At 48.5% G+C, this 23,075-nt stretch overlaps 1 protein-coding gene across 4 annotated transcripts in view; it reads left to right on the top strand.

Moving 5' to 3' along the window:
* The window catches only part of TFAP2C (transcription factor AP-2 gamma), a 221,380-nt gene that overhangs the window by 162,393 nt on the left and 35,912 nt on the right, over positions 1-23,075 (top strand). Inside the window, exon 8 of one of the 4 annotated variants that reach the window (XM_049698951.1) lies at positions 21,776-22,283. The exons of 2 other annotated variants lie outside the window; for them this stretch is intronic. In XM_049698951.1, the coding sequence (XP_049554908.1) occupies positions 21,776-21,851 (76 nt within the window). In that variant the 3' untranslated portion in view covers positions 21,852-22,283. Of the gene's footprint in view, positions 1-7,675; positions 8,345-21,775; positions 22,284-23,075 lie in introns of those variants that run through there. One more of the 4 variants, XM_049698950.1, reaches the window with a different exon arrangement.

Genomic DNA, 23,075 nt, shown 5'->3' with positions numbered 1-23,075 from the left:
AGCTGGACTCAACCAGCTTCCAAGACCACATACCTCAGCCAGGCTCATAGGTAAGCCCAAATGTGAACATAGGCCTGGGCACATCCGTTAGGAAGCATCTCTCCTCCACACCCAAGAACAAAGTCACCCAGAGGCGAGAGGCAGACTGACTCCAGCTTTTGAGGCAGATGAGATAAGAGGTCAAGAAGTTGGCCGGGGAAAAGAAAGGTTCCCAGTATTAACAGCAGCTGCAACAGTAATGCCAAAGTTTGCGTATTTGGGAGATTTCTCATTACCTGTACTGTTTATCGAGCATTTAGTGTGTGCCAGGCGCTTATTGTGTGTTTTGCCTTTTTAAACTTCCAGGCAGCACCGTGAGCTATGTCTTATTGTTGCTATTTTAAAGATGCGAAAACAGCTCAGGCGGGTTGTTGGCATGCCTAGGTCACACAGTCCTGGTAGAAATGGAACTTGAACCCATGACGTGTGTCAAAGTCGCGCATCTATTGTCCCTGTGTGGTATCCTGGATGCCGCTCTTGTGTCAGCACCATGTATAACCAGATTTAAAGGATGGGTAGGTTTTTATTAGATGGAAAAGAGAAGAGGGCATTTCAGGTGGAAGGACAAGCTTGATAAAAGTCAAGAAGTAGAAACTGGCATGTGTTTGGACACTATGCAAGAATAATCTGATTTGGGGCTTCCCTGGTGGCGCAGTGGTTGAGAATCTGCCTGCCAATGCAGGGGACATGGGTTCGAGCTCTGGTCTGGGAAGATCCCACATGCCATGGAGCAACTGGGCCCATGAGCCACAACTACTGAGCCTGCGCGTCTGGAGCCTGTGCTCTGCAACAAGAGAGGCCACGATAGTGAGAGGCCCGTGCACTGCGATGAAGAGTGGCCCCCTCTCGCCGCAACTAGAGAAAGCCCTCACACAGAAACGAAGACCCAACACAGCCAAAAAAAAAACAATGAAATAAATCACATTTCAAAAAAAAAGAAAAAAGAATAATCCGATTTGACCAAATGGTAGCCATTAGGATATGCCAGGGATAGTTGTCAATAGACAGGTGTGTCTAATGGTCATAGGTCTTGAAGGGTCTTGCAGACTAGACAAAGGTGTTACAATTAAATGCAGTAGGTAATAGGGAGTCATAGTTGGTTCTTGAGCAGGGAAGTGGCATGCAGAATAATATTCTTGGGAGGCTAGTCTGCCGGCCTTTTGTAGGATGACACAGGTGAGGGGAGATGGAAGGCAGGAAGAGCCGCTTGGAGGGATGGTCCGGGCAGTAATGTGGGGCTTTGGGAAACACTGGGAGAAAGAGGATGGGTCTGTGGCAGGTTTGCTGTGGTCCTGCTGCCCCGGCAAGGCTGGTTAAGGAGTGAACATGTGATCCATTTCCTTCAGGGAGTTGTGGGAGCTTCCAGGAAAGCATCACATGCTCCTAGAAAGGGGAGATGCACAGACGAGGCTGTCCTTCTTCCACTGATGTCGGTGTCTAGAAACTGGAACTTCAAGGTCCATCTTTTGACCTCCAGGGGAGACTGAGGGCAAAGCCAAGACCCCACGGCTGGCAGAGTGCAGAAATGTAAAGAACCGTGTCTCAGAGAGAGAGAGAGTGGGCAGAGCTGAAAGACGCTGCTCTTGGAACGCAGGGCGAACAGGCGGCCCCTGGTCCCCAGTCCCAGTTCCGGAGGCGCAGCGTACGTCTCATCCTTGGCGTCTTTGAGAGTCCTGTGCGTTCCTATGACAAACTCCCTTTTCACCTGAGCTGACGGGGGGTGGGCTTCTGCTCCTCCTTCGAAATCACTGTGACCAGAACACTTGGCACCAGACCTTGTGTTGTGCTTCCCGATGTCCCAGCACCCAAGAAGGTGCCCAGCACAGAGTGTGGGGTGGATAAGTACAAAATGAACGATGGGTGAATGAACGATGGGTGAGGTGAGCCTTGGCCTTGGAGGAGAGGCAGAAAGGCAGGGTCTGACCATGGGTTACTATCCCCAACAGAAGCCACTACAGATGCCTCAGCTACAATAGTGTCAGCTGTGTCCTCTGTGTCCCTAGCCCTGTGTGGGATCTGAGGCCCTTATTCTTGAGGGGCTGGGTGTGGTCTAAGCTTCAGGGCCCGTGCCCATAGTTTCTGATTCTTAGTCTGGGCTGGGATTTTTCCATTTGTAACAAGTTCCCGGGTGATGTGATCCTGCTGGTCCAGAGACCCCACCTAGCAGTTGCGCTGCAAGAGGGTTATAAGACCTAGCGTCACCCAAGGCTCTCATCATCCAGCTGAGAAACAATGGGGAAAGGGAAGTTGGGGACAAGAGGCTGGCAGGTTTGGGCCAGGAGGGCATCCCTGTGTGGGTCCTTGACCCCAGACAGTCATGGGGCCAGTCCTCTTATGATTAATTCATTCACTCATCACTGGAGACCGAGGGTCAGCTAGGCTCTGGGATGCAGAAAATCAACGTCTGATGTAAGCCCGGTGCTCGCAGGCCTGTGGTTGACTTGAGATGAGGGCGTATATTCACTTCATGAAACATCCAAGTAGGAGGAGTGTCTGCGGCCGACAGTGGTTGTCCTTTTGGGTCCCCGAGGATTTGTGTGTTGCTTTCCTGGGCACTTCCGTTTCCAGTGACCGGTCTTTGGAGACTTGCCTTGAGATTAGCCGTGTGACGCCTGGGCAGGCCCGGAGATCCAGAAATACTTGGGAGTTTGCGTGCCCAGGACGGCCCCTGGCCAGAGGCAGGCGGGTGAGGGTTATGAAAGCCTGGCATCTCTTACCCCCAAGCCAGGAAAACATACGGGGTAACTTACCCCACAGGATCAGGTCAAAGCCACCCTCCCGGACTCCCCTGCAATCACACCTTCCTCAGCTCCCCCTGCCTGGGCCCGCTGCCCCATGTCCTTTTGGTCTCCCCTTAATGAATCCTGGCATCAGGCTCTGCTTCTGGGGAAGCTGACCTAAGACAGATGCCATTTGCAGGAGTTCTGAGGGGGACATGATGGGAATCGGGGTCAGTGCCCAGGGCCAGGTGCCCGGAAGAGGTGCTGGAAGGCATTTGGAGTCAGGATAGTTAACTTCTGGGAGTTGCAGGAGTGACTTTCTAGAGAGGTCTCCCTCCAGGCCCCTCAGAAACTTCTCCGCCCCCGGAAAGCAAGATCTCTGAGATGCAAAAGCAACATGGGCCCTTTATGAGATATTTAATAAGTTCTGTTATGGAGAAAGTTAACTGAGTTTGTTGTAGAGGTTTTGGCTTATAATGTTTACCAGAGATTTTTTTGTGGCTGCGCACAGCCTAGCAGACACGACGACGAGGCCGCAGGAGCACAGCCGTGGCTCTTGCGCCTGCGGGGAAGCTGTGCTGCCCCCAGGTTGTGTCCAGGAAAACCAGAGGGTCCGGGCTGGGGGCAGGGCTGTGCGGGACCTAACGGATGTCAGAGCTTTCGATGAAATGACATCCCGGCCTTGTCCTGTGTCCATTTAATGACTGGTGGAAAATCCACCCCTTTGCCGCCACAGAGGTGAGTGATGAGGGGGTGGGGGAAATACTCCAGAAATGAGACAGAGTCCTTCCTTGTCTTTACAGCTATAATTACCTGTTCAGGTGTTGCAGACACTTGCTCTGCGACTTGGGCAGAGAAAGGTGGGAGGAGCAGGGAGAGCCTTTCCAGGGCTGAAAAGATGAGCTCGATGTTCATAAAGGGTCCTTTGCATGAAAGTGCTCTTGCTTCGGCTGGATTCAGAGCCGGATCCTTTTCTTCGTCCATATCATTGATTCGATCATGATCACCTGGGGAAGGAACAGTTCCCCCGTGGGCTTTGACAGTCACAATAGCTACCATTTCCTCTACGGGCCAAGTACTCAATATTTTTTGTTTCTTCGCCTCTCAAAACCACCCTGTGATGATCCACTGTACAAGTGAGAAAATCGGGGCTCAGAGTGGTTAACTAACTTACTCACAGTCACACAGCTGCTAAGTGGCAGGACTGAAATTCAAAGCCAGGCCTTCAAGTTGGGCAGGACTCGGTCCCTGCCACCCTGTCCGACTTCGTGCCCCCGCCCCTGAGCGGGTGTCAGCCCCACGGATGCCTTTCTGTGTCTTCAACCCAGAAAGCGACTTTCTCCCTCCAGGCCTTTTTGTCAGTGCCTCTGCCTGGAGCGCTGTTCACAGTCACCTCTTGTCCTTCCATCTCCCACTTACTGGTCATGTCTGGAGTCTGCAGGAGTCTTCCCCGCTCTCCCCATCTACGTGGGTGCCCCCACTCCTTATCTCCTCTATATGCTTTCCTTCACAACTGGTTATAATTACGTATTTATTTACCTGTTGATCTTATAGTCCCCGTCTTTCCCAAGAGGGCAAGAACCATCTACTTTTTTGTATCTCACTCTGTTCCCGGAGCCAAACCCTGCTTGGTACATGGTAGGAGCTCAAATGGATCGAAGGAGGGAGAGAGACCTGCATCCTTACAGCCTACTTGGAGGGTGCTTTGTGATAAACAAAGTGCTCTGCATACCTCAGGGGTTGTACTCATTTATAATTTTTGTTGTCACGCCAGCACAGGCTGAGGTGTGTTCTCTTTGGTTTATCCCTTCCCCTGTGCTGAGGGCAGAGGAGGCTGTGTTCAATCCTGTTACACCCACGGGCCTCATCTAGGATCATCTTTTCGTCAGAAACCTCCCACAAATGAAGCGTCCTCCTCCCCAAGTCCCCAGTCATATCCGTAGGATTCTTATTGTGGAGTAACCAACTGTCCTGGTTTGCTCGGGACTGAGGGGTTACAGAGCTAAAGCTGGGACAATCCCAGGGAAACCAGGACGCTTAGTCACTTTACTAATTTGGCTGCTACGAACAGAAGCCTGTTAGAGGGCCTTAAAGCAATGCAGGGTTTATTTATCTCTTACATAAAAGAAAAAAAATCCAGGGCTGGATGGTGACTCCATAATGTCATCAGGGACCCAAGCTCCTTGCTTTCTGTCCTGCCGTCCCAACAGCATAGTTTTTAGCCTCAAGGTTGCCTCATGGTCCCAAGATGGAGGTTGAAGCTCCAGTCATCATATCCACATCCCAGGCATGGAGATGCAGGGAGATGGAGGGTTTAAAAGGGCTGGTACCTATTGAATTAGTCGCCTTTAAAGAGCTTCCCCAGAAGCCCTATTTGGGACCTCTACTCACATTTCACTGACCAGAAATGTACCACATGACCATCCCTAACTGCAAGGGAAATATAGTTTTTTAGCGTATGCCTCGTTGCCCTGATTAAAATGTGTTTTTGCTTGTTTGGAAGAAAGCAAGAATTTGTATTTGATAGTTGAGTTGGCCAACTTGTCCAGGTTTGCCCAGAAGTTTCTCAGTTTTAGTACTCAAAGTCTTGAATTCCAGGAAGCCCTTGGTTCCAGCAACAGGATGGTTGGTCACCTTATGGGTAAGAAACCTCCATCCTCTGACATACCAGCAGCCTTCCTTGGCTGTGCCCTAGCAACAGGGTGTTGGATGTTTGTCTAATACCTTGACATCTGGGCGTAAATCAAACATCAAACAGCCCAGGTGATACATTAAAAAATAATTTCACCAAAGCCCAGGTGCTGAATTACAGCAGTTGAGCTGTAATTATTTGATACCTATCTAGGTGGCTGAGAAAACTCTGCCTCAATTAGGAATGAAGTTAGGCTTCCAAATTTTCTCTGCACACCTCTCTCTTTCAGGGAAACATTTCCCTCCTTTTCCCAAGTTCAGATTTTTAAAAAAATACTAAAACTCTAGTTTCTAATGTTCGCTAAAAAGACACGATATTGGGCTTGGCACAGTCTCCAGATACAGAGGAAAGATGTAGGAGTGGGAAATGGAAAGCACCCGCCTTCAGGATAACAGACATGTCTTATAACGGAGCCTGAACACTGCCAGGGGCCTCTTCGCTCACGCAATGGGGCGGCCAGGGAGAAACCATGACCAGCATAAAAAAAGCGCCGGCAAATATTTATCAGCCACGTCCCGTGTCAGGCGCTCGGCTGACTTACACCTTCAGCTTGGTGCATCTCATGATTCTTCTCTGCTCCATTTTGCAGCTAAAGAAACGGAAGCTTCCAGAGGCTGAACAGTTTGCTAAGTCCACACAGCTAGAAAGTGGATGGTGATGCTGGGATCCGAACCCACGTCTGGCTAATTCCAGAGTCTGGTTATATATACTGCCTCTTGGAAAGAGCTGGTTTTAGCCAAACTATTACACAGGTTTGTAGGAAAAAGAAAAAAAAGAAGGATGTCTGACTGCACCCAGATCTGTCTTAGCAGCATCCTTCAGGTTGAATGAAGGAAAGCAGTTTGTAACTCCCGGCAATTTATGTTTCCCAATGCATCGGGCGCTTCAAAATGCCCCACGTTGTTAAGATAACAAATGCCATCGTATTTTTTTTAATATTTATTTATTTTGGTTGCACCGGGTCTTAGTTGCAGCAGGCAGGCTCCTTGGTTGCAGCACATGGGCTCCTCCATTGTGACATGTGAACTCTTAGCTGCAGCATGCATGTAGGATCTAGTTCCCTGACCAGGGATCGAACCTGGACCAGCTGCGTTGGGAGCGCAGAATCCTATCCACTGTGCCACCAGGGAAGTCCCATATTTCTGCTTACTTCTTGAGATTGCTTGGCACCTGGCCTCTCTGTAACTGCCCAGTTTTCTAGGGCCAATTTCACAGATTAGAAGTTGCAAGGCAGGTTTTGCACCTTATAAAGAGACCCCGGTGACTTCCCAGGTGGAGGGTCCCAAAATCCTGGTCTAAGTGACAGTGGAGATTCTTCCTGGAGGCCCGGTGCCTGTCCGAGCACGGTGACCCTCTGCCGGTACTCCAGGCTGCTGAGTGTATGAGGCTTCCGGGGTCAGCTCTGGTCCAGTGGATGCTGTGCTGGTCCTTGTTGAGAACCGCACATCCTCTTGAGGCCAGCAGGGTGGACAGTCCCCACTGGTTCCCGAGTCCCAGCTGGGTCTGAGGCTTCCAAGTGTGATGCTGAGTCTTGGTTCCTTCCTCTGGGGATTGGTCACAAAGGCACCCACCTCCCAGGGCTGTTGGGGCGATGGATGGAGATAGTGGCAGTCGAGTGCCTGACGTGGTACCTGGCATATATGAGGCTCGATAGACCTCGGCCTGAAGAGTGATGGTGAGGAGAGGAGAGAGAGGAAGAGGAGAAGAAAGAGATCATAAGCCTCAGTTTTTTAGTTATAAAGTGAGAACAATAATGAAACCTCTTTCATAAAACTGTAGAAAAGATCAATTGATAGGATGTCTGTTAATTATGCTCAGCGCATACTAAGTGTTGGATAAATCTTAGCAATTGATACAGTCTTTAGAGCTTCAACAAAATGGGGGTAAGAAGCCACCTTCCTCATATGAGATTGTAGTGAAAATTTAGCAAGGTAATGGTTTTTTTTTTTTGCGGTACACGGGCCTCTCACTGTTGTGGCCTCTCCCTTTGCGGAGCACAGGCTCCGGACGCGCAGGCTCAGCGGCCACGGCTCACGGGCCCAGCCGCTCTGCGGCATGTGGCATCTTCCCGGACCGGGGCACGAACCCGTGTCCCCTGCATCGGCAGGCAGACTCTCAACCACTGCGCCACCAGGGAAGCCCTAGCAAGGTAATGATTTTGAAGTGACCAAAAAGTGCTTGGGACCGCTTAGACCTCAGTGCATAATTATTATTATTCAAACAGAGGTGAGGAAATCGTTCTGCCCCACTGGTGTCTGATCTTGTGGCCTCGAGGGGATGAGAATCTTCGGGAGAGAACCAAATGGAACGGTTGTGCAGCATGTGGGCTCTCCCAGGTGAAACGGATCACAGGGGCAACATCCGGCAGCTGGTGGCACTGACCTGAGTGGCTTCGATCTTCACGTCAGACCTGTCCTGGTGGCTGGTGTCACTCTCCATGTCCTTCAGTTCTCTCGCCAAAGGCCAGGGAAACAACACGGTGACCGGAGCCCGGCCAGTGTGAGCGCTGCCCCTGGGTGGTCTCGGAGCCTGCGCTTGGCTGCCCTGGCCCGCTTTGACATCTGCCTTCTGTGGAGCACATGTTGTCACCAGTTTACACTTACACAAGCCAGAAGCGGGCTGGCCCACACTCATCGCCGTAATAAACACATGTGGCAGTTTTTGAGAGCCGAGCTGTCCCATCCATCAATCCACGTGACACCCAAAGAGTCCCCGTGGGGAGGAAGGCAGCACTTCAAAGCGCAGAGCCTCGCAGCCAGGTGTGCACACCAGGCACGCAGGGTGCCCTGGGCTGCGGCCTACAGGGGTAGGCGAGCTACGGGGGTCTGTGTGTGTGCGTGCGGGCATGTGCGTATCTGTGAGTGGATGTGAACGTGTGTACATATGTGTATGTGTATATGTGTCTGCATGTCCGTGCACATGTGTATATGTGCGCGTATTCATGTGTAGATGTGTGTGTTGGTGCTTGTATGTATGTGCATGTGTGTGTGTGCATGCAAGCACATTAGATCAAGAGCTCCAAATTCCAACACCTTCAGGGGCTGGCAGCGTTGTGAAAATGGAACAGGCCAGATGGAAACGGACTTTGGTCCTCAGAATTTAGGGTAGAATAGAGAGGGGTCGGGACTGTAGCAAACAGGAAGCCCACGTCCACCTGAAGGAGGAGGATGTGACTCAGTTCTCAGCACCTGCTGCCTGTTGGATGCAGGCGCAGTGATGCCAGATGGTCCCATCTTCAAGGGAAGCCGGAAAGTTGGGTTTTTCTGTGAGATATCTTGATTTTTCGTTTTAAAATTTTTATTTTATTTTTTTTTAGTGTTTCTCCTTTTTTTTTTTTTTCGCTGTACGCGGGCCTCTCACTGCTGTGGCCTCTCCCGTTGCGGAGCACAGGCTCCGGACGCGCAGGCTCAGCGGCCATGGCTCACGGGCCCAGCCACTCCGCGGCATGTGGGATCTTCCCAGACCGGGGCACGAACCTGCGTCCCCTGCATCGGCAGGCGGACTCCCAACCACTGCGCCACCAGGGAAGCCCAGTGTTTCTCTTTTTAATTTTACTTTTTAAATTGAAGTATAATTGATTTACAATGTTGTATTAGTTTCAGGTGTACAGCAAAGTGATTCAGTTATATATATATATATATATATATATATATGTATTATATATGTATATTATCTATCTATCTATCTATATAAGTCTTTTTCAGATTCTTTTCCCTTATAGGTTATTACAAAATATTGAGTATAGCTCCCTGTGCTATAAGTAGGTCCTTGTTGGTAATCTTCTTTGTGTACAGTAGGGTGTATATGGAATGTCCTGAGTTTTAAGACTATTGTCAGCTCATCAAGAAGATTTAAAATGTCCCCTGGCTCAAACAAAACATACTCAAAGCTGGAATTTGGCCTGTGGACCCCAGTGGAGTGTAGTTATTTCTCCCTGGTGGGGAAGGGACTGCTCTACCCAGCTGGGCTGTTCCCAGAAGACCCTTATTGACCTGGAACAGTGGTTCTCAATGGAGTGAGCTTGTCCCCGAAGCGACACTTGGAAACATCTGGAGACATTTTCCATTATCGAAACTGGCTGGTGGTGATGGCGGGTCGTGGAGGGCGGTTGTTACTGGTAGCTGGTGGGTAGAGGCCAGGGATGCTGCTAAACATCTACAACGCACAAGACAGCTCCCCCCATGATAAAGAATTGTCTGGCTCCAAATGTCAATAGTGAGAAATCTGAACGAGAATCATCCCGAAGATGATTTGGGAGGCCCGGCTTCGGGCTGCCCAAAGTCCTAACTCTTGAGCAATGGCCTTTAGGGGTCAGTTGTGTGATCAGTTGAAAATCCCATCCAAGAGATGGATTTCTGGCTGAGAGGCCTGCCCTGTGTGCCTTCCCAACAGGGCAGCCTATCGTCATTCCACAGATTAGGTGATGGAAGCAGAGACACACACACACACACACACACACACACACACACACACACACACACACACACACACACACCCAGAAAGTTACAGAGCCCGAATGTAACTCAGGACACACTTGCTCCCAAGCCCGCCCCTTAATGACAGGGCAACACTGTGAGAAAATATGGACCGAACTGACTTTACGTCTCTCGCACATCTGAGAGTTTGAATCTACTGCTTCCTCTGCCTGGAGTTATCCTCTCTTGGAAAACTCTCACTCATCTTCCCAGGCTGAGCTTGAAAATTGTCTTCTCCAGGAAGCGTCTTCCCCTGGCCGTTGAGCCTGCGTCAGGCCCCAAGTCTGGGGTCCCTCCACCGACCAGGTGTTTCCCCTTCACGGATCATCTCCCCTTTACTGTGACTGCTTCAGTTTCTGTCTTAATATTTAATGAGCATCTATCATGACTCTACTAATGCCTGGCACATACTAGGCACTGACTAAGTATGTGTTGAATGAACAGATCAGTGAATGGTGGGCGTATCCTAGCTTCCCTTTGTAGCTTTATTTCTGAACTTTGGAGTGCGTTGTTGAACCTTCATGACGAACCAGGCACTGTTCTCAGTACTTTACGTGTATTAACTTGTTTCATGCTGCAGCAGTCCCATGAGGTAGGTATTAATACTGTCCTCATTTATCCTCATTTTCTCAACTTGCCAGGCAAAGAGAAGTTCAACTACGTGGCCAAAGTGACACAGCTCGTAAGTGGCAGGAACTTCCTCAGTGGCTGCTAGGAGTGCACTGTCTGCAGGCTGGGGACAGAGCTGAGTTCTGTGCTTTTCCTCACTCTTTGCCTCCCCTGGTTAGGGCTTAGTGAGCTATGATTATTTGACTCAGGACAGGTTCAGACAACAAACAACCATTATACTGAACATCTACGATGTGGCAGGCACCAAACTAAATGAGGTGGTTATAATTTCATGTTTGTTGTTTGCATTTCTTGTTTAGATATGTGCCTGTTTATATTGTATCAGTATATTGAGCTTTTTTCTTATTGATTACCAATTACTCTTTATAGATGAAGGTCTATGCCATACATTTGTCATTTTTTACGTATTTTCCTTAATTTCACCAATTTTGTTATTTCTCAACTTGTTTATAACGTTTTAGTTGCCGTTCATAGTTTTTAATTTTAATTTTTAGGTAGTCAAAATTGTTCTTTATAATTTCACTCTTTAGTGCCATACGTCAAGAGAGTATTTCCAAGATTATAAAATATTAATTCATACCTATATCTCTAGTCCTTTTAGATTTATTATTTAATTTATTCATTTGCCCACTACCTTACTTAACATTAATCTTTGGTTCACTAGGAATAATTTTAGCATATGGTGTGAGGCAGGGATCTCACTTTATTTACTTTTTAAATAAATTTATTTATTTTAATTTTTTGGCTGCGTTGGGTCTTTGTTGCTGCATGTGGGCTTTCTGTAGTTGCGGTGAGTGGGGGCTACTCTTCGTTGCGGTGTGCGGGCTTCTCATTGCGTTGGCTTCTCTTGTTGCGGCGCACAGGCTCTAGGCACGTGGGCTTCAGTAGTTGTGGCACACGGGCTCAGTAGTTGTGGCTCGAGGGCTCTAGAGTAAAGGCTCAGTAGTTGTGGCGCACAGGCTTAGTTGTTCCGTGGCATGTGGGATCTTCCTGGACCAGGGCTCGAACCCATGTACCCTGCATTGGCAGATGGATTCTTAACTACTGCACCACCAGGGAAGTCCCGGGATCTCACTTTATTTTTTTTTCACTAGGTCTACTACATTCTTACGAAAAACTCTTTGAGAGCACCTTGACTAAAACAGGCTGCCACAGTCCTCACAGTATCCACTTGGGCAGCTCAGCCTGTAAACCAGTTGTCTTTCAGTCACCTAAGGTATAGATATAGCTTACACATCTGTATCAATATCTATATAGATGTAGATATGTCTCATATACCTATATACATTCACCATTCAGTCAATGGATGTGTCCAGTGGATATGTCTGAATTTTTGAAAGATGAGTTTCTTAGGCATTTACTTCCTGGGGGTACAGTTATGCCAGCCTCTGTCACTTGCCCATTCCACAGCTGTGACCACACTGGTCCCCTACCTTCCCAGCCAGCAAATTACCACTTTATTCACATGACTGGTAGAGATCCCTTGATACATACCAATTAAAATCATTGTCAGTCTTGGTGATCTGATTGGCAAAGATGAAAGAGATCTACAATTCCTGATGCTGGCAGACATAGAGGTAATAGGGCTGTCTTGATCCCTGCTGGTTTGAGCATGGAAATGGAGTGGTAAGGTGCTGCTAGAGGGCCATCTGGGTGTCACACCGATGCTGGGGACCGGTCACTGTGCTGTGGTTTTGCCTGAAGAGGTGGGAACTATTATTAAGTCAATTTCACAGAAGAGGACACTAACATATGAGGTGAAGTAACCTGCCCAAGGTCAGGCATCTAGTAAGCGTAAACCAGACCACCTGCTTATCCTATCAGCTGCCTTGCAAAATGTTTAAAGTGAAAGCCTTCAAGGCACGCTTATTCATCCACCCAAAAAGTCCCTGTCTAGGAGCCGATGCCAAAGAAAGTATTACAGATGGGCAAACAGACTTGGGACGGAAGTATTTTCACAGGATCGTTTTTAACCATGAAAAGACGTAAATAACCTAAAAGTCCATCAATGGAAAATCGGTGAATTCTGTTACAGTATTTGCATATCCTGGACTTTTATACAGCTTTTAAAGAATTATAGAATAATACTCATTTGATACATGTAATTTCCCATATATTATCGCATAGACAAAACAGGTTACAAATTATTGTATGATGTCATTTTCGTTATTTTTAAAAAATGGAAGTTAGAGCTGCATTTCTCAGACTTGGCACTGCTGACATTTTGGGCTGGATCACTTTTTGTTTTGGGGTATGTCTTGTGCAAGATGTTTAGCAGCATCCCTGGACTCTACCCACTAAACACCTGTGACATCTCTCTCATGCCCCTCACCCTCCCAGTTGTGACAACAAAAAGTATCTCCAATCATCGCCAGATGTCCCCTGGGGGACCATATTGCCCGGTTGAAAACTGCTGGGTCCCTCCCTCCCTTCCTCTCCTCCTCCCTCCCTCTCATCCCCCCTTTCTTCCTTCCGGTTTCTGCTCACGTCACCTCCTGAGTGCCCTCCTTGCCCACCTTGTCTAACACAACACCCTGCTCCTATCCGATCACTTCCATCCCTCGTCCTCTTTTATTTTTCTTTACTGGACTTAGCACCCCTGCCGTCCCACTGCCTCTGTCTGTTTCTTTTCTGTCTCCTGCACTGGACTGGAAGCTCCCTGAGGGCAACGACTTTGCTGAGTTCCCTTCTGTGTTTCTCGGCGGAGAACAGTGCTCAGCACACAGTAGGTGCTCAACAATGTATATGGAATTAATAAATACCATAGACCAGAGCTAGCACTCTTGAGCCCCTACTGTGTGCCAGGCCTTGTTGTAAGTGCTTTACTTCTATTAACTGATGTAATCCTCCCAACAACCCTGGGAGGTGGGTTCTGTTATTACCCTGTTTTACAGGCAGGGAAATTGAGATCAAAAAGGTTATGTTTCTGGCCAAGGTCCCATCTTTTGAGGTGGCTGAGTGGGATTTGCTCTTTGAACACAACTAAGACGAACCTTCGAGATCGCATAGGCCCTTGCACATCTGTGGGAGGAAAGCCCTTGAATAAATTCTGCATCGTAGGGTCAAGTGGACACGCGTTGTAAACTTCAAGGGACGCCATCCAAGTGCTTTCCCTGAAGGCGTGTCAGTTTGCACTCCCTCCAACCGTGTCCTGAATTCATCTTATAAGCAGAAAAATGAAAACAAAACCAGAATGATGACACAGTGTTCCTTCTGAGAGTTCGTAGGCAGAGCACGGGGACCCTCTGTGTGGGAGGCGAGGAGGGGCTGTAGTCCAGCTGTGCTCTCTCGGAAACACTTCCGATGGTTCGCTCCTTGCACCCAAGCATCCCCCACACCCCTCAGACAGTTGCCGCTGAATCACACAGAGATCGTAGGGGCCCACTGAGCTGAGTGCCTTCCCCCTGGGCTGGCGTGTTCAGCATCACTGTCAGAGCCGTGAGCTGTCCTCCTGAATGGCGGGTGGGGCTGTTTGTCCAACTACTGAGTAAAGGAGGAGCAGGAACCTCAGGGCCATGGTCCCCAGGTCCTGGTCCCCTGCCTAGGACCTCCCTCATCCTTCACGTCTTGGCCAAACTGTCCCCTCCTCTGAGAGCCCCCCCCTTTGGAACAATGCAGCTTCAGTGCGTTGAAAGGTACCTCCCAAAAGTGGTACCTGGAACCTCAGACTGGGACCTTGCTTGGAATAAGGGTCTTTGCAGTTGTAATTATGGTAAAAATCTCGAAATGAGATCATCCTGGATTGGAGTGGCCCTAAATCCGGTGATAGGTGTCCTTACCAGAGAGAGAAAAGAAGAAAAAGCAGAGAGACATGGAGGCAAAGGCCACGTGGTGATGGAGACAGAGATTGGAGTGATGTATCTATAAGTCCGGGAAGCCGGAACCACCAGAACCTGGAGAGATGCATGGGGTAAAGTCTCCCTCGAGACTCCAGAAAGAACCAGTCCTGCCGACACCTTGATTTTGAACTTCTGGCCTCCAGAACCGTGAGAGGATACATTTCCGTTGTTTAAAAACCACCAAGATTGCGGTAATTTGTTATGGCTGCCTCAGGAAATGAACAAAGCATTGCTGCTTCCACATTCCAGCTGATGGCTGCGGGCAATGTGGTTTGCACCCTGGTGGGTTACTTCTGCCCCTGAGCCTCTGCTTTCTCATCTGTGAAATGGGGATTCTAGTCACATCTATTTGAGGATTAAATAAAGTAACAAATGTAAGAACTCAGCTGGGGGCCTGCTCAATAAATGTTAATTATTTTTATTCTTTTATCAGTCTGGAACGTGTCCCCAGAGGTCCCACGTTAGAATAAAAACTGAGGCCAAAACACATTCCTCAGATTCTGTGCACAGAGATGTCCACGGGCCATTGCTCACAGCGCAACAATGAAAATATGGAAACAAACCAGTATTTGCCCAAAGGGTCAGAATAACGTAAGATATGGTGGGAGGGAGATATGGTGAGAAGGAATGATGTGCAGCCACTAAGAGGACATTTAGGAAACATTTTTTATAATGTGGAAACATCCTGAGTGATAAGGTTAAGTGGCTAAAAGAAGGATGTAAAATTGTATGTGCAGAGTGATTACAATTATGTAGAAATAAATGGAGGAAAAGGACTGAAGCACCAAAAAAGGTCAGAGGAAAGCCATTTAAATCCATAAATGCAGGAAAGACGGAAAGGAAAAGGAGAGTGAGAAGGGTGCGCGGGAGAGAGGAAGGAAGGAGGACAGAGCAGGAGGGAGGGGTGTGTGGCCAGCGCCGCATTCACTGAGGTGATATTAACCTATGGTGTATGTATAGCAAGTAATACCTTCGAAATACGTTACATCCTTTATCCCAATCCATTTGTCAGCTTTAATGTACTCTGAGCTCCACTTCCCTTCTCTGAAGTGCTTGAATCTCTACCTCCAGTCCTGGCCACCCTCTAGCTTTGTGCTCATGGGCTTAGTCTCTAATGGCCTCAGTTTCCCGATCTATAAAGTGGGCGTGATAAGTACACCTGTCTCACTGAGTTGGTGATAGCTCAGTATTGGGCCTGGCGCCTAGGAGCTGCTCACTAGACTCAAGCTGCTGTTCTTACCTTTGGGACAGGAGCCTGGTGGGTCGTTTCAGTGGAGACCTGATCCTCTGAGGCTGCCTTCCCACCCTCAGAGCTTCCCAAGGGTTGGGGAGGATTCCCTGGGACCCTGGCAGACCCCCAGGGCAGGAGGGCAGGTGGGAAGGTGGGAGAGGGCGCCCATTCTGCACTCAGCATTCCGTGGAGACAGGCTTGTTTCATCTTGGCACAAGACAGCTTCCTGGTTCAAAGACCAAAGGCCTTTAAAAAAAGAAGGGAAAAAACAGTTCTCGGACATCAAATGCTTCTTACAAACACTGTTTTGATGGTTTAAATGTAAACAAGTCCGACCATGTGGATTAAATTTCTCCTGAAGGGTTTAAAAATTAAGGGGAAAAAGGGAGTTGTCTTGGGCCAAACGCATGTTGATTTTTGCCAGTCTCCAGACTCTTCGGGAAATAATTGGAGACATGTCCTCACACCCCAGCCAGCGCTAAGCTGTACTTCTTTTTTTTAATTGCTGTTATGACTCACTGTTGAGTTGGTGATTATTTTTATCCAGTTAATGAAGGTAATCTATAAATTACCACTGACCCAGATTCATGATTTAATAAGATTTAAATTACACACCCAGGCTCGCTCGGAAGCAGCGGGCTGGAGCCTCTGTCTGAATGGAACGCATGCATCTGTCTGTTCTCAAAAGTCCCAAAGCTCCAGTGTTCGCCCACTGCCTCCCCTTCCCCCATCTGAGCTCATGACCTACCCAGTGTGACATTTGGGGCCACCTGGCCGGTTTCCAGGCCCTGTGACTGCCCAAGCTCTGTGGGCGCTAGCTTCGGACTCAGTGAAGAACCCTAAGTGGGGACCAGTAGGCAACCACCCTGCTCCCGCCCCTGTCACACTTGTGTGCCCTCAGTCCACGTTGGCCCTTCCCTGGGCCTCAGTTTCCCCCGTCTGACATGAGAGAGTATTGGTCTTTAAGGGGTTTCTTGGTACATCCCGGGTTTCCCGATGTGGACTCTGTGGAACCCTGGACCCTCAGTGTGCCCTGTGGAGAAGAGCACAGTTACAGACCCCACCAACTTGTCCGTTCATGCAGCACGCCGGCAGGCTCAAGGTCAAAGTCAAGGTTACCACCACCTCTCACCCTACAAAAGCCACAGCCTCCAGGAAGATCCGCTTTAAAAGCCAGCTCAAGTCCACACCCCTGAGCTAGCAAGACCCTGGGGATCTGTAGCCAGAGCTGGCTTCACGGACAAGCGACCTGGGCAGCAGCACAGGCCAGTGCTCAGACAGACCTCGTGCCTAATTTACATGCTCCTTTGCCTCCGTCTTGAAATTCTTAATAAGTTTTGCCCAAGGGCCCACATTTTAATTTTGCTCCGGATGACTTGAATCGTGTCGCCAGTCCTACCCGAACCTCAGCCTCGCCTTCGGCAGGACCGCCCTCTTTCTGTCCCCTCCTCCATCACAGGTCTCGTGCTGCTCCCCTGCTAGTTCAGGGTCCCGGCTCAGCCTCTGCGCTGCTGAGCCATGTGCCGGGAACACTGGCTCCTTCCCTCTTGCTTTAATTGGACCCATTCATCATCCTTCAGGTCTCAGCTCAAATGTCAGCTCCTCAGGGGGGCCCTTCTGTCCTAGATCACTGATTAAGGCACCCCCAGGGCCAGCCCCTCCCATCGTGTTCCCTTTTTGGCACTATTTGGAATCGCCTGGTTGGCCCCGTGGAGTGACAGGAGGGCAGGAGCTTGTTCTGCTTGTCGCTGATGCAGGCTGAGTGCGTGACACACACACACACACACACACACACACACACACACACACACACACACACACACACACACACACACACACACACACACACACACACACACACACACACACACACACACACACACGAAGCACTTGTCTTGGGAATGAAACCCACCCTGTTCATCCCGAAGGAAAAGATCCCCCTGCCCCCGACCCGGTGTGCGCCCCCGACCCCTGGAGCCCCACGGCTCAGTGACTGCCCAGGGCCCCCCGCCCCCCTCCCTCCTGGTACTCCCGCCCCAGCTCTCGCCCCCCATCCCCCAGCCCTTCCAGTATCGTTGCTCCCAGGATCCTCTAGGAGTCCCTTTTTTCAGATCAATTTCCAGGACGTTTCATATGATCGTGGTTTCACGTTTCCCCCTCTCTGGACCCTTTCACTAGTGTCCTCACAGTGTGGGACGGCCACCCCGGTGGGGAGGTGAGACAGTGGAGCTGCCGCACAGATGCTCATTTTTTCATCTATTTTAATGAGCAAGGCTGAATTTATTAATGTTTAGAAGTGGGTTTAAAAGAGCTCTATTAGCAAGTAAAGGGAACAGGGGCCCAAGGCTGAGCAAAGATCGCAGATGTGGTTCTCACGATACTGGCACGTAGTTTCTCACACTGGAAATCGCTTCGGGCTGGGGGCTGGAAGCCCTTTGGGGTGTGTGGAGGAGGCAGGATGGGGACTGGTTTTAAGTCCCCTCTCTCTGGGGAAGGAACTCTGACCTTGAGGGAGTAGGCTGACAAGCTGTCCCAGTTTTCCTGGGGCTTTTCTGCCAGGTTTTGCATTCAAAATCTCGTCCTGGGAAGCCCACTAGTCCCAGGCAAACCCTAAAACGAGCCCAAACAAGCTCATTCCCTGTGCTGCTCCCTCGAGCCCATCCCGAGGGCCTGACTTTCTCTAAGGGCCCCTCTCCCACCCTTCAACTCCCCTCCCCTCTCAGGGAGCAGGCTCCAGCGCCATCTCTAGACCCACACACACAGGGGGCTTCTTCTGCCCCCTGCAGATGTCACTGTGTCCTATTTCCCTTCTGGGGCCCCAGGCTGCCCACAGGAGGACAAAGAACCTCTGGTGGGGAAATCAGGGTTCATCCCAGGATCCCTACCTGCATCTGTATAAAGCTGCCGGGACAGAGTGCTGCCAGCCAGGGGTTTGCATCTGCTGGGAAGTTTGTTTTTGTTTGTAACTTTATTTTAATTTGTGGTAAAATACACAAAGCATAAAATCGACCATCTTAGCTGTTTTGAAGTGTAGAGTTCTGCAGTGTCGAGCACATTCACAATGTTGTGCAACCAATCTCTAGAACTTTTTTTTTTTTCTGCTTTTACTTTTATTTGCATTTATTTTTTGCAGCATTTATTCCTGGGCCATAAGTTTTTGTTTCTTCAGTTTCTTCCGGGATATCTTTTTCTTCTGGGCAACCTCCTCTTCTGGTTTAGGAACAATCTGTTCTTTTTCAGTAAGGATCATCTCAGTGTGGCACGGAGAGCTCAGGTACGGGTTGATCCGACCATGAGCTCTATAAGAACTCTCTTCATCTTGCAAAACTGAAACTCTGCCCCATTAAAGAACAATTCCCCACCCCACCCAACCCAGGCCCTGGCACCCACCATGCTACTTTCTGTGTCTGTAAACTTGACTACTCTGGAACCTCGTCTAAGTGGAATTGTATAATATACGTCTTATCTTACATCTCGTAATGTCCTCTTATCTCACATCTTATCTCTTATCTCACATCGCATAATGTCCTCAAGGTTCATCCGTGTTGTAGCAGGTGTCAGAATTTCCTTCCTTTTCAAGGAATGAATAATATTCCATCGTATGGATGGACCCCATTTTGTTTATCCACTCATCCCTCCGTGGACACTTGGGTTGTTTCCACTGCAAATGTTTGTTTTGTTTTGTTTTGTTTTTAAGACATACTTTGAGGCAGGAATAGAAAGGAAACACCAGGAGTGGGAAGTACCCTGGGAGCTGGGCTGTGATGGGCAGCCTGGGTCCTGGCTAAAAGAGAAAAGGAAGGTGAACATGTGCTGGAGGAGAGAAGAGGAATGAGGAAGAAGGAGAGGGGCTGAGAGTACTGTCTGTGCATTGGCCCCTTTTGAAGCTGGTAGTTGATTCCCTGTCAGAGGCTCTTGGGATAATATTTACTAAAGCCTCCCTGTTGATTGAGTACTTACTATGAGCCAGGCCCTGTCGAAGGGGTTGGTACATGAAAATTCACTTCATTCTCGACGTAACTCTTGTAGGTGGATGCTGTTACCCCCGCTTTACAGACAAGGAAACTGACCCACAGATGTGTCACTGGTCTACGAAATCTGGGTTGAAAACTAAAAAGCATTTAAAAGTATCGTAGACCGGGGGTCTCAGGCTTTTAGCCCACGTCCAAATCCCCCGCAGGGCTTGGTGACCTTGATGTGATTTCAGCCCGCCCCCGGGGGTTCTGATTCGGGAAGTGCCTCTGGGGCTGCATAAGGTACTCTGGCTTGATGGAGTGTTTCTGTAGAAAGGGTGGCAAAGAGGACCCATCATGGGCTACCCCATGTGTTCAACATCAAGAGAATACTGCAGAAAAGGCCCCTCTTTCTCCGAACCTGTCGCTGAGAATCATGGACGGTGCTGGGCACTGGCAGAAATAGATCGACCTTCATTCAGCACGACACGGCACTTCTGTCCAGAGTCTGGGAGTCCTTGGCTGTAAAACGGGGTCAATGATACCTGCATTGTAAACTCTTGTGAAAGCTCCCTGGATCAGCTGGGTGGGGCATCACATGACATCTTAAGTGATTGGTTCTCCAGCATCGTTTCCATGGTAAGCAAAGCTCCTGTGGCCTTTGGATTTGTGACCTCAGTGACAAAGCCTGGTTGTCACTGGGTCTGTGCCCCTCACAGCTGAAGTTGAAAGTGTTCCGGTTCTAACCCTGCCGACTACAGGAAGGAGACTAACCCCCTGGTACCCAACCGGGGACAACTTTTTATGGCATTTCTTTCTTTCTTGTTGGCCAGAAGTGGTCCTTGGAGTATTCTGAAGAAGTCAGAGGAGATGGATTTATGTTAACGAGGAACTTTTTTCCCTTTTTCACAAAGTAACACGTCTGTAGTTATCGGTCTAGGAAATGCACATAATTAGACAGAAAGAACCAGCACCATCCGTAGCCCACCTCCCAGACATGGCAAGAGACAGTTGGGGTCTCTTGTTGAACCTGAGGCATAAACCCATAGAGGGGAGGATAAATCCGCAGCGCAGAGTTTCCGCTGCTTGTCTGTGGTTTTGTCCCAAGAATTTTGGCAGCTGTGCCTGGTTTGGGAGGTTGAAGGAGAGGTGAGGTGTGAAGAGGATAGAGGTTTTGTTTTTGTTTTTGTTTTTTGAGAACTTGGAGTTCCAAACAGATAAACGAGCAGTGCTAAAAGGAGTCCTAAAAGCATACTTGCCCCCCCCCAAAACAGATTAGTTGTCATTTTTGATGTTTTTCAAGAGTATATACTTATTTTTTCTCAGGAAATTGACATGCTGGCAGTCAAATTGTGAATATTTGAACAGTTTTTGCAATGTTATTTTTCATTTGTTCTAGAACATGATTTCTCAACCTCAGCATGATTGACACATGGACCAGATAGTTCTTTTTTGTTTGTTTGTTTTTGTTTTTGTTTTTGCGGTACGCGGGCCTCTCACTGTTGGGGCCTCTCCCTTTGCAGAGCACAGGCTCCGGACGCGCAGGCTCAGCGGCCGTGGCTCACGGGCCCAGCCGCTCTGCGGCACGTGGGATCTTCCCGGACCGGGGCACAAACCCGTGTCCCCTGCATCAGCAGGCAGACTCTCAGCCACTGCGCCACCAGGGAAGCCCCAGATAGTTCTTTGTTATGGGGCCACCGTGAGCATTGTTGGACGTTTAGCAGCATCCCTGGCCTCTACCCACGAGATGCCAGCAGAAACCTCTCCTCACCCCCCCTCCCAAACCCATGACAACCCAAATTATCTGCAGACAGATGTCCCTGTGGGACAAAATGACCGCTGTTCTAGAAAGTTCCTGGAAGACACAACCTTGCATCTCCTCAAGCATAAACAGAACCCAAAGTGTAGTTTATGATATTGGTCTATGTGATGATTCTTTTTTTTTTTTTAAGGGATTCCACTTAAGAAAATAGCTAATTAAGCAAGAGGATGAGAGCATTAATAATATAGCTAATGTTATATCCCATGTGGTTGGTGTTTGTGTGTGTGCGTACTTATGCTTTAATATCCATTACATTTAATTACAATTAGCATTGCATTACACTTACTATTACGTTACTAATTTCATTTAACCAAGAAAAGGGGGCTTTGGGGGTAATTTAAGCTTTTTATTTCCTTTTTTTTTTACATGAACAGCTTCCTGACTGAAGGATACTATTACATATCAGATATAAAGAGAGCTTTTCCAACAGACTTGAAAAATGATTGTTGATGAACAGAAAATAGCTCTTTAAGAAGAATTGCCCCAGAACATTACAGATGGGGATACCCTACAGGAAATAGCAACTGCTTTTGAGACAGTTCACAAATAGGTATTTTATTCACTCAGTGGCCAACTGATTTTTATGAAACTGAACCATGTACAGGGAGTTTTTAGTAGGAGAAATTCTAATTTCCTACAAATGGGGAGGCGACCTCCTCTGAAGAACCAGGAGGCTTTTTATTCTTGAACTTGCCTTGGGAATCCATAAATGAAAAGACGTTTACTACAATTGGACAAATAAGATTTGTCTTGCAGAATCTCATTTGGCCAAGCTCAACAAATCATCTTGTGAAGAAGGCTTATTTACTATAGCGTGTGTGTGTGTTTGTGTGTGTGCGCGCGCACGTGTGTGTCCTTACATGTGCAAAACAGAGCCGTGGGCTATTTTATTTATAATTTCTCATTTTGCTCAAATTTTTTTAACAAAATTAACGTGAGGGTCCTAAAGCGTGTTTTGTCGTCATAGGAATCAGTCCACCAGTATGGAAAAAAGAAAAGAGGACGAATGTATTACCTCCATTTTCCAACTAAATATGCCATTTCATTATAAATATTGCATGTATCTTATAGAAAATTTGGTGAATGCAAAAGAAACTTAATATCATAACTAAGTTTGTCACTCCAAGGATATTGCTATAAAAAGGTTGACATATTTCCTTCCAGTCTTTTATTTTTTATTTGTGTGTGTATACATACGATTTTAAACAAATTAAGATGATACTTTTTTCAGTTCCATTTCACTTTCTGTTGTGTCCTGAGCATTTCCCCCAGGAAATATGATTTTCCGGGAAAAGTCGCTGATAGTGAGTGAGGCACACAAACAAGGCTGCCATGGACAGTTGTGCAGGCCGTAAACCTGGTGCAAACCTGGGGGCTACAGTGTGAATGGTCCTACCTGAAACATCATTCCCACTTCACAGACTAGAGAACCAAGACTCAGAGAGGGTCAGTCGCTTGCCTGAGGTCACTTCTCTGGCTTGGAGTCAGGCCCCACTAAGCTGTGACGTGCTCTCGCCCCGGAATGGGGTCTGCAGGACGGAAGCCCTGACGGTTGGGGCAATCCCCCACCTCTTCCTGTCTTCCGAGTCTGTCGTCTGCGAATCAGTCACTCCCGCCCTGCTTCCCAGCCTGGGTGGCAAACACTGAGCTGAAAAAAATGGATTGAGAAACAGC

This window comes from Orcinus orca, chromosome 16 (assembly GCF_937001465.1).
Source record: "Orcinus orca chromosome 16, mOrcOrc1.1, whole genome shotgun sequence".
Taxonomy (NCBI): domain Eukaryota; kingdom Metazoa; phylum Chordata; class Mammalia; order Artiodactyla; family Delphinidae; genus Orcinus; species Orcinus orca.
The sequence above is the reverse complement of the archived record's forward strand: the minus strand, read 5'-3'. Positions and strand labels throughout refer to the sequence as shown.